General features: G+C 41.1%; 1 protein-coding gene across 2 annotated transcripts; it reads left to right on the plus strand.

The window, feature by feature from the left end:
- Positions 1-382: 382 nt before the first annotated feature.
- Positions 383-7,088, plus strand: exd2 (exonuclease 3'-5' domain containing 2). Of its 2 annotated transcripts, none has more exons than XM_074692159.1 (10): positions 383-502; positions 1,993-2,063; positions 2,153-2,591; positions 2,681-2,937; positions 3,028-3,172; positions 3,353-3,663; positions 3,822-3,928; positions 5,081-5,216; positions 5,454-5,822; positions 6,006-7,088. In XM_074692159.1, exons 3-10 carry the CDS (start codon positions 2,193-2,195, stop codon positions 6,220-6,222), a joined length of 1,941 nt encoding a protein of 646 aa, XP_074548260.1. In that variant the 5' UTR covers positions 383-502; positions 1,993-2,063; positions 2,153-2,192; the 3' UTR covers positions 6,223-7,088. The 2 variants fall into 2 exon arrangements, with proteins under 2 accessions (XP_074548260.1, XP_074548261.1); XM_074692160.1 differs by having other exon boundaries at positions 3,046-3,172; positions 6,006-7,087.
- Positions 7,089-11,723: the final 4,635 nt, after the last annotated feature.

An 11,723-nucleotide genomic window follows, 5' to 3' on the forward strand; every position in this document is an offset into this window, starting at 1 on the left:
GAATCTACCTGGGCACAGGGTAAACTTGGAGCAATTTTCCATTTAAAAGGCAGAATGTATTTAATTTTATTTTTAATTTTGCCCCGTATTGCTTTTATACAGAATATATAATAATAATTTTATTACAAGACAAAATAAGCTTCCCTATTGAAATAAAGGGTGAAATAATGTGTTATTATGGCTCAAAAAAACCTTTGTTATCCAGATATAACAAAGAAATATCAGATTAATTTGTAAAAATATAAATTAAAGTGGTCTTATCTTTGAAATAATTGAGAAGTCCAGCTTCTTTTAAGAAACACAAGCCACCAGTTGTGTTTTTAAACATATCTTTTTAAGACCATGTTTTATGGTGATGCTGTTACTCCATCCGTCCGACAGGGGGCGCCGGCTGCAGGGCTGCTTCGTTATAAAAACAGCCCGGAAGACATGGCTCAGAAGCATACAGAAGCAAAGATACATGTGCGGATTACCTGGCGTTGTGTTGATTAAAAGCGTAGAGGTAAGAATCTACCTTCATGAAACACTGCGCGGTGTTTGGAGTTTATCACAAACAGTTTGTCACGAGGACGTTTGGTCGGACGAGCCGCGAGGCTGCAAGTTAACCGGCTAGCTGTTGTGGCTAACACGGCTAACGTCTGTTTAACTTTGATTCCTATGAGAAAGGAAACAAGACGAACGACCACAACAAACTCTGCTAATAAAACCAGCCTCATGTTGAGAAGAATACCTATTTTAGCTTCGGTCTGTCTGAAAACATTAATGCTGGAGACGTTATCTGACGTTAGCTGTGAAGTGATCGCTGTACGTTCATTTTAACGGGGGTATGACAGCTCGTTGGTTTATGAACTCATATAATCCTCTACATAATAAACAGAACAGCTATCTTAACCAGATAACATTACCTGTGACAGATGCTACAAGGGGGTGAAGGGATCACCTTCCTCCTCCTTCTAAAGCAAGGTCTCATCATTAAGTACTTTTGCTTTTGCCCTTAAAAGCCGAAACACTGGGCAGTTTCTGTAAGCTGTCCCAGTTTCCCATTTACTTTATCGTAAGGGGGAGCAGTTTGATGTTTTTGCTTTGAAGTACTAAAGCGGGTTACCTGTACAAAACTGTCTACTTGAACTCATTTTACTGAAGACGTAGGCAAAACTAGGGGGCTACGGTGGCCCCGAAGTGCAAAACAAAACAACAACAAAAAAGAGAAAACACAAAAAAGAAAATTATTAGCCTTATAGCATGACTGTCCAAGCCCTTTTTGAAGTTTTCAGAAAAAAAGCAAGAACACATTTTTTTAATGTATATTATTTTTTCATTTCTATTTACAATATTATATGTATATTAAACATATTATTGATGTTAACTTATTTCATTTTAATTTATTTGACTCAGGCAATTATGCTATGAGGCTAACAAAATGTAAATTCATAAAAGTGATGCAACATCAAAAAAGAAAATACAGAGGAAATGGAAACAGTAGGTACCTTCCCTGCCAGCGATCAGTGCTGATTGGATTTTTCACACAATTTTTCGCCTTTTCCTCATTTTTGTGTGTTTGTGTTTTCTATTTTGTGATTCCATTTTCTTACTTGTTGTCACATTTTCTTTTGTGTTGTCATCGTGTTTTCTACTTCAGGGCCACCGTACTGGTCTGTTTATCTACTAAGTGAGCGTTAAATGTACTTTATTTGAAATGTACTGAAAGGCAGTTGTGAATGGTAACAAAATCAATTCAGTGGAGTATTGTACTCGTGTACATTAAATCAGTTTTGTATTTCAGTAAATCTTGTGACTTTTCTTTCACGATATTTGTAAAACAAAACTTTTTTGGCTCTACTAAATTTCTACTACCGCTCCTGTTGCTCAAAGAGGATTTCCTGGCTCTCCATGACAGACAGATTTTGGCATTTATGAGGGTGATTATCTTTGATGCTGTTGATCAACAAACAAAGCTTTTATGTCACAGCTGTTCTCTTTTTGTTGCTCCAGAAAGATGCATCTACTGTTCACATCACTAAAGCAGAGCCAGGTTTTTATGGCATCACACTGACACTGGACAGGTAACATCATTTATCTTTTAACTGTAAGAGTAAAGTTGTAATGCACATATCCATGACTTAACTCTTGTGTTTTTTTTTTTTATCTCCAGGTTTGCACTTTCCACCAGCTGAACATCACTACAAACCATCATGTCTCATCGAGGACCTTTAACGCCCGTCATCACGACAGTTTTAGGGGTGACTTTAGGCGGGCTGCTCATATGGCAGGTTTACCGGACAAAAAGGAAGAGGCTGCCTTTCATCCAGAAGGCGGCTGATCCTATAGAAGCCCCGTGTCCTGTTGAAAAGAAGTTAACAGCCGCAGAGTGTAAAGCCACACAAGTGCTACGTGTACAGGACAGAGAGTGTGCGGCTGTGGAGTGTCAGAGCTCCAAAGTGCTGCCCCCTCCTGTGAAGACGCCGACGTCTGAGCAGCTGCTGGGAGTGAAGCCGGTGATGGTGAGCTCTGCAGAAGAATGGCAGCAGCTGTGGCCGCTGATGGAGAAGGAGTTGTCGGTCTTCCCCGTGCTGGGGCTCGACTGTGAATGGGTAAATACAGTATTTTTACAGCTTTTGTATTTGATACGTCCTCTTATAGCGTTCCTCGGTCTCTTATAAGCTGCTGTTTCTTCTCCCAGGTGTCCATCAAAGGCCGAACGTCTGCAGTCTCCCTCTTACAGATGTCCACCTACTCGGGTCTGTGTGTCCTGGTGAGGCTGTTGGCGTTTCGAAACGGCCAGCAGTCTTTCCCTCTCAGCCTAATGGAAGTCCTCAGAGACCCGCACATCCTAAAAGTCGGCGTTGGCTGCTACGAAGACGGAAAGCGCCTGACTCGTGACTACGGTCTGTCGCTGTCGTGTACAGTCGACCTGCGCTACATCGCCTTGAGACAGAGGTACACTTAAGTCAATTGTCTTTTTTTTTCTCATTTGTCTGTGTTCATCTCATTGTGATATCCTTCATCAGGTGAAATAATCCTCTTAAGCTCTGTCTCCATTTCCAGGCAAACTACAGTGAGTAACGGCCTTAGCCTGAAGTCTCTGGCAGCAGATCTGTTGAATGTATCTCTGGATAAATCTCTGGAGCTGCGCTGCAGTGACTGGGAGGCAGATCAACTGACAACAGAGCAGGTGAGTCACAGTTTTACAGCCTCTCCACATTTCTCATCCTCTTATTTGTTCCATCTGTTAATAAATCAGCAGCTCAAAGTGCAACATCCGTGGAAAAGCTTGAGGATATATTTTTTTAAGTGTCAGAATCTCTCCAGTCAGTCTTAAAAGCGGACATCAAATCTGTTATCTCCCCACCAGATGACCTACGCTGCCAGAGACGCCCAAGTATCCGTCGCCCTCTTCCTTCATCTCCTCGGCCTCCACTCTGAAGCCAGTCCCGCCTTTTCCAGCGGGTGCTCGTACTCTGAGTTGGCGTCCCGCTGCCAGGGCCTGGTGGACGTTCCCTTCAGGGGCCGAGGAGACGGAGAGGACAGGAGCGCTGACGGAGAGAGGAGGCGGAGGACACGGAAGCTGGCCTGTTGTGAAAGCCCAGAGTCTGGAGATCAGCAAGTCCCAGACCCTCGAAAGAACAACAAGAGGAAACCACTGGGTGTGGGCTACTCCGCCAGGTGAGGAAGAAGCACAGAGTTATCAAAAAGCAAACCTGCTCAGACTCATTGTTCTCAGTGAAACAGTTCCTCCATTCAGGACTTGATTTTGGACACGGTGTGCTGCTGGATAAAAACCTTTCAAGCTCAAACCCTGGTATAACCTCTGTGTTTTACAGGAAGTCTCCTCTCTACGATAACTGCTTCCTGCACGCTCCTGACGGCCAGCCTCTGTGTACCTGTGACAAGAAGAAAGCCAAATGGTACCTAGATAAAGGAATAGGAGGTACACTAGATAATTTTGAATTTACAATGTGCAGCTTTCGCCTTTGAGAAAATCTCTCATTTAGTTTGAATTTGCCATTAGCCAGACTAAATGTGTGCTCATTTTTAAACCGCTACACATTCATATACTGCAGAAATTCCTGAATCGGTCTAAAAACAGAAACAATCTGTTCTTGAAATAGCACGAGATCTCTCCACAAGATCAAGACTGAAATGATGAGGTCATCATAGATAAAAATCCTGTAGCTGGTTAATGACACATTAAAGGGTGTGGGCCTCAATCACCAAGCTCTACCCATAGCTCCACCCCCTACAGGCTTTCAGAGGGCTGTCCAATAAGAGGGAAGGGGGTTAGTGAAGTAGGGAGCCTTGAGCCTTAAATCAGACACACAAGATCTGGGCAGGAGAATGCGTAAGGCTTTTATGCCTTTTAACAGTCCGCACGGTGTCCGTTTGTATCCATTCCCATACTGCAGGGGGCAGCGTATCACAAATGTACGTCTACCAGAGTACTAAACAAGAGTTGCAGAAGTTAAGTTTTGTTTACAACACATTTTCATATTTTTTTTCGAAGATTTTTCCAGGTTCTTTAAACAGATTACACATTTCTGCTGAGAGTGGCCGCAATTTCACGCCGAGAATTATTTACCACTCAGTTATCGCAGTGATCCCTGTGTGAAGTCGCACAGATGTTTGTATTTCTCCACTTTGACCACTAGGAGATCCCGTTCTTCTGCCATCTTGTCTGTGAGTCTTCGTCTGGCAGGTTAGAAATTTTCAAGTGTGCGCAGCGCGGAAACTTTCCGTGTGAAAGGAACCGCGCAGGTGCGGAAATGACGTCATTTGTCTGCACAAAGCTGCGCGGACCCTGCGGACAGGCCAAGCATAAATCAGCCTTTAAACGACAGCAGCTTAGACAAAGTGTTTGAGACCAAGATGTAAATTCATGTAAAGCTACAACAGGTGCATAATGACTAAAAACCTGTTTAATCCCAAATTTTTCCTGCACAGTAAGTGCATACACTTCATTCCTTCAACCTCCCTAGTACATAATATGTTTGATTTTTTTAAAAACCTATAATTTTTTATAAGTCTCTTTATTTATTTTTATTTTCATTTCATTATTCCAACAAACAGTCTGTTTCTGACCCAGTGCTGCAGAGTGAAGATCCTTTCATCGTGAGGCTGCTGTTCGAGCCGTCAGGACGTCCTGATTCTCAGCAGGACTATTATCTCACCGCCAAAGAGAACCTCTGTGTGGTCTGCGGGAAAGCAGATTCATACATCAGGTGAGAAATCATTATCCGTCATCTGTCTGTTCACCTGAGACCGAGGATGTTATTCATGAGGAGCTCTGTGTTTAGGAAAGGTTGTTTGATTTCTCAGATTCAAAAGTAGGTTTGAGATCTGTGTTTCATTCACTGGTTTGAAAATTGACTGTATTTTTTTTTGGGGCCTCTTCATGTTTTGATAATTTAGTGAAACAGTCACACAAAAGTTCTGATTGATTTATTTTCCTCCCTCAGGAAAAACATTGTGCCCCATGAATACAGGCGGCATTTTCCCACTGAGATGAAGGACCACAACTCCCACGACATCCTGCTGCTCTGCACCAGCTGCCACGCAGCTTCCAACGTGCACGACAGCTTCCTGAAGCAGCAGCTGGCTGAAGAGTTTGCTGCCCCTCAGGGCTGTGAGGAGGGGGTCCGTCTGCTAGAGGACTCAGATCGACGGCGGGTCCGTTCTGCGGCCCGCGCTCTCCTCACCGCTGGGGGCGGACTGCCGGAGCAGCGGCGAGACGAGCTGCAGGATTTGATCAGAAGTTTCCTGAACATGAATGAGGAAGAGGAGCTGACGGATGACGCTCTGCAGCAGGCCGCTGGACTAGAAACCAGGTGGGATTCATTAATGTGACAGCTGTGATGCTTTAATGCTCTACTACCTGGATGTAGAGATGCACAGATGACAGATGTGTCCTTTTTTGATTTTGAATGATCTGATTTCACCTTCAGACCAGATTGGAAGTTTTAATTCTGAGTGAATCCTCTAGAGTCTGACCCCTCCTCTCTCCTCTGCAGGATCTTCAATGAGGCCTACGTCCCTCATGGTCTGAAGGTGGTCCAGGCTCACGCCGAGCGAGGCCTGCCAGGACTCATGGAGCTGGAGCGACGCTGGAGGCAGCACTTCCTCACCAGCATGCAGCCCCGACACCTCCCCCCTCTGTGGTCCGTGGACCACAACCACAACAAGTTCCTCCGCAAATACGGAGAGGACTTGCCAATCAAACTCAACTGACGTCTGCGGGACCACACGAGGGACCAGAAGCTGCTACAGACTGAGGAAAGAAACTGAATCGTCTCGTCTGATGGTCGGATCCTCACAGCCACTCTTTCCATTTCACAAGCCAAATTTTTTTTTAAGTGAGCAGATGAAGGAAGTGATCCACCAGCTGGGTGTGCGGCTGTGAGCGCCAACACTGGACGCTGATTCTGTGTTGCTTTGCATTGAGTATAATTTTAATATGAATTTAAATTATTTAACACTCTGCCCTGCTTTGTTTTCAGTCTATTGTCTGTTTTAAGTCAATAGATGAAGGTGAGATCCCCAGAGGCATCCTGAAAAGGACTTCACCTTCACCCTGTTTCTTTACTTGGAGGCGAGTCTGGTTTGGAGGTGCCTTTGGGTGGCGTCTCAGAGGTTTTGGTGTATGATTTCACACAGAGGTGGCGTAGAAAGCTCCCCACAGCAAAGTTGGCTCATTTATCATGCAATCCCCTGATGTTTGCATCCTGCTGCTGATTCTCCCGACGGTTCAGACTCGTCTATGGCTCGTGTTTTAACGTGCCTCTTAATCCCTGAAACCGGACTGGAGAGTGTTTTGGAGCAGCAGGACATGACTTCCTTTCAGTTCACAGCCGTTTATCTCTGACGTCTTTGCACAGAATCCAAACAGCACAGCGAAGAAGAGGTGCCAACTTTAACCTGAGTTATGAACTTTTACTTCAACACTAAGCCCCTCAGACCTCCCCTGTCCCCTCCTTCCAAGGCAGATTGATCTTTTTAGAGCACGATGAGTTTATTTACAGCTGCTATGACTTGATTTCTGGATGTAAGCTGTTTTTGTTTTCCTAAATTGTGACTGAAAAAATAATAAAAGTAATGTTTGTATTAATTAATCTGTGTCTCATGCTAAAAAAGTCACACAAACAAACACATTCATTGTTCCTTTTTTATTTCTTACAAAATCACAGTTTAATAAATAGTCTGTAAAAATGAGTACAAAAGCGGTTTTCTTAACATTTCATATATGAATCACTCGTGACTTTCAGCTCAAAGGAGTCTTCAGTTGGATTTTTTTTGTCAGGAATGACTTTTTTTTTTCTTCTTTTTTTTTTTACAATCTAGTTTTGCTGAATTAAGGCCTCTTGATTTTGGCATCAGAACAATCTGTCAGTCAAATGTTTTGTATCTGAATTAGTGTAGAGTTATGAGCTCCCCTGGTTTCACAGTTCAGTCAGAAAAAAAACAACAAAAAAATAATAAATAGGTAAATAAAATGTACAAATAAATACCAAAATGGCTCAACATGCAGATGCTGACAAAACGAAGCACATTTCTAATGTTCAGTGTTTGACACTGCAGACAAACAATGGCACGTGAGGCTGCTTCTTTAAAGGGATTCCACCGAAAATTCACGTAATTTCCCTTTTTATCGAAGGAAAAAAAAGGAGGGCACAAGTAAGGAAACACTTTCTTAAAAATAAAACAATTTTGGTGGAATTCCCCTTTTTTCGAAGTATACTGTGACAAGGAGTGCAATCTTGTGTTGTGAAAGACACTCTGACATCTTTACTGCATTACATTGAAACCTCTGCAGGTGGAAACACACCGGAACGTTCCATCATCGGGCTCAGTTTGTGTTTTAGGAATCTCTCCTCTGAAGGAAGTCAAGGAAAGGAGACAGATAAAACAGATTGGTACCACTCAGTCGTCTGTTTCTCCAGAATGAAGCCTACGAAACCAGATGCTAGCTGGTTAGCTTAAACCAAGATGGGAAGCAGCAGCCTGGGTTGAAAAAGTAACAACAGAAACTTAAACACATAGCTTGTCTTTTTCGAGTTGTATACGACGCAAACCAAAAGTTTTTAAAGCTTCACGGCAATCCTGAAAGTTGAGCTGAGGTTTTTGGCCTCTTGGGGGCAGCAGAAACGAGCTGTGAGAACAATATTAACTCACACTCGCGTCCATAGACTGTACATAGAGTGGACAGCGAGTCTGTGCAGTAAAGACTGTGATGGATTCTGGGAGAATCTGAGTGGAGCTGGGTGACATGATAATAATTATTTTTTTTCTTTCGAGTCTAATCTCTTCTTGACTCTACCTCCCGACATATTTTACAATCCCAGAAAAAAAAACACAAGAACGGCAGCTGTCAATCATCGTTAAACGTGACGTAAAACCTCGTTTTTAACCTCTTATAACTAATGAAAACAAAACTTTTCAGAAAAAGAGGACTTGAATACAAGGCAGCCAAATGATATCTTCAAATCACCACACCAACCGGTCGTGAGAAACATTTCTACAAGGTGTATTAATTTTTTTAAGTTTGACCACAGCCCATCTGGAGTGACTGGAGAGCTGGATTTTTTTACCTATACTGCAGCCAGCCACCAGGGGGAGCAGTTTTTGCAGCGACTTCACTTTGAGCCGAGCAAGATGATGTCTATTTTTTTTACAGTCTATGTTCGCGTCCCAGCTCTGGCAAAAATAGGAGCCTTCTGCATCAGATATGCAATGCTGTTTGCAGGATGAAGCTGTGATGCGTCACAGGACGTCGAAAGTACACAGCAACTACCTAAAAATAGAAATTGACTTTCGAAACACACTGAACCACATAAAAATCAGATTAATTGAGTTTGAGGGAACTCCTCGGTTACACGACTCCATAAAACGGGCCAGATTGAACGCACCTTGTGTAAGTGGATAAAGCAACTTGAAAAAAAGTTATGCTCCATTTTTGGTCTCCACCACCCTCAGAAGGGACAATAGTTGTTTGAGCTGCTTACAGGGACTATTTTTTAACATAACTCAAAAATGAATATACGGGTCTTGATGAAACTTTCAGGAAATGTTCAAAATGGGATAAGGAAGAATTTATTAAATTTTGGAGGTGATCGGGATCACCGTCTGGATCCAGGATTCTTTTAAGGGATTTTTTATCATTGTGAGATAGGGCCGTTTTCACCATACATGTATGTAACTCTACGATAAATGGTTGGGTTGCTTTGCAAAATAATACAAGACAAGGTCACCATAATTTCTGACAGATGCAAAAGTACAATCCAGATCCTGGCAATATTCTGGGCACTAAGATCTGGAATATGAAATATGTACTGGGTCATCATAATTTTCAACACTGTCAGGTCACAAATTATCGTCTGAACCTGCAATTAACACCAAATTGTATTAGACAGTCTGCTGGAAGGGAGTATAACATTAAAGTAAGACTAAAGTGTTGGTAACAATCACAATATGCTTGGCTTTTAATATGAGCAACACATATACATTATTAGGCTGCTTTTTGATTCAAAAACAGCAATTTTATAATCCCTTTTCAAATGTTTTAGACTCTTTTAGAGGTTCCAGTTGATTGTTTTTACCTTTTAACAGCCAGGCCAGCCTTGTTTCAGCTTCTTATGCTAAGCTACGCTAACTGAATCTCACCTCATAGGAGCAAACAGACACAAGAGTGGATTCAAAGTGTTTCTCAAACTGCTTCTGTAAAAAAAAAAAAAAAAAGGTCTCCGGTGTGTTTCCACCTGAACTTTCTTTGGAGGATTCATCACTAAATTACTGCATATTATAACTCCTTTTGTTCATCCAACAAAAGAAAACTTCACAAATAAATACAAGAAATGAGAAGGCCTGTTTGATCCCAGCCCCAGATCTCTGGAGGTGTTTCACTTTTACAACATTTCAAACGTCTTCTCTTCACAGATTCAGTCTCCTGAAAAGAACGTTAAATTATAACAGTAAGGCAAACTTCATTCTTTCCAATTCATGAACCACATTTTTAAACATTTCAATTCATGCCAAAGAGAATTTGAGTTAGAATACTTTGCACATTTTATATGAAGGAGTCAGAAATCGACTTCCATTCTCACCAATTCGACAAGAGAAGAATCACGTTTTTTGTCCAAACAGACCTTAAAGATTGTCACATGAACACAAGCAAAAATAAAAACTGCTTCACAACTGACGTCAGAATTCTGTCCAGTAATCTTCAAACTAAAGTCAACTCTCGGTTTGTGAGAATGTGAAGCGGACGATTCCTCGAGTTTTTTTGGTTCAAAGGCTGCGTGACGATGCAGAGAGGCTTACGTTCTGTACAGTGTGTTAGAAAGAAAATGACAGTTTTGGTGTTTTTTGTTTTTAAGCTCTGGACAATTGCATGAACATGTATGTCATTAAGTGACCCCTAAAACATGTCTGACACGTATTTTCATAAACTACACGGGCTTTAATGACAGAAAAAAAAACTCTCCTCACTCCTGGAAACATCCTGCATCGTTTCCTCACTGCACGATTCTGGATCCACTCAACTGGGTTCACCGGAAGCTGTGGTTAGAAGCACTTTTTTAGTTATCAAGATTCACCTCAGTTTTAAAAAAAAGTTAAAATTTTACTTTGATTATTAAAAAAAAACTTCAAATGTCAAGTCAAAATAACGAGATAGTCATGGTTAGACAATAAAAGTCAAAGAAACGACACAAAAAGTCATTATTATGGCAATATTATGAGTAGGAAAGAAAAAGTTTAACTTATAAAAGACAAGTTTACAGGGGAGTCGTAATAAAGTTAAGTCAAAAAAGAAAGGTTAAATATTTGAGAAGTCAAAAGTGTGGTTAAGAATCATGATCGTTATAAAAACACAATGTAGGAATTAATTCATAATTAAAGGAGAAAAAAGTTCAAACAATGAGGTGAACCGTTGACGTTGAGGGATGAAAAGCTGCTTCTAAAGACAATTATAAGAAAACTAACAGATTGAAAAAATTCAGATGAATTAGATAATTTATAAGAAAAACAAGGCAAAATTATTAAGTAATATCAGAATTAAGAGGAAAAGTCAAAATCATGAGCTCTACGTCATAATTAGGGGTGGGAATCGAAAATAGGTTCCTGTTGAGAATCGATAAAAAATGTTTCAGTCCATCGATATCGTTAGCCTTTGTGCTTAATGATTCTCTTATCAATTTTTTACACTATGCCAGAGCTACAGGACCTTATGTGACTGGTCTGCCGCAGCTTTCTTAGCCTAGCAGTTTGATAACATTTCCCAAGAAAACCCTGTTTAAGGATTTCTAGCTTAAATTTTTCTGACGAACTGAGCACTCAAAGAAATCTACATTACTCTCTCACAGGAGATTCCTATTCAATACATTCAAAATAAACAAAATAGTGCTAGCTTGATGCTAATGTATATGGGAAATATATGCTAGCGGTTAGCATACATCGGTATAACTTTGGCTTCAGAGTAGAATTTCAACTTTCATCACAGAGGCATATCAGTAACTCTTTTTAAACAATACTGAGAACTCCAAATGTCAAAATTCTTTCAAGCAAAAGTTAGGCTCATGGTTGGTTTCATAACTACAACAAGGTTCCGAACAACTTAGAATAATGCTATAACCACTTTGAAACTCTGGATGGCCTACTTGAGTCAATAACATACTACAAAACTGTACATCAACGTCACATGATGTGCAACTTTTACTTATTTCTGTATATTTATG

The sequence above is a fragment of the Halichoeres trimaculatus genome, unplaced genomic scaffold (assembly GCF_033239565.1).
Source record: "Halichoeres trimaculatus isolate MK-OKI-2021-1 unplaced genomic scaffold, fHalTri1.1 fHalTri1_scaffold_17, whole genome shotgun sequence".
NCBI lineage: Eukaryota > Metazoa > Chordata > Actinopteri > Labriformes > Labridae > Halichoeres > Halichoeres trimaculatus.

Coding starts and splice junctions, on each gene's coding strand:
- exd2 (XM_074692159.1), top strand. CDS start 2,193: ATGTCTCATCGAGGACCTTTAACGCCCGTCATCACGACAGTTTTAGGG. Junction 3,173..3,352: donor ATCAACTGACAACAGAGCAG/GTGAGTCACAGT, acceptor TCTCCCCACCAG/ATGACCTACGCTGCCAGAGA. Junction 3,664..3,821: donor GGTGTGGGCTACTCCGCCAG/GTGAGGAAGAAG, acceptor TGTGTTTTACAG/GAAGTCTCCTCTCTACGATA.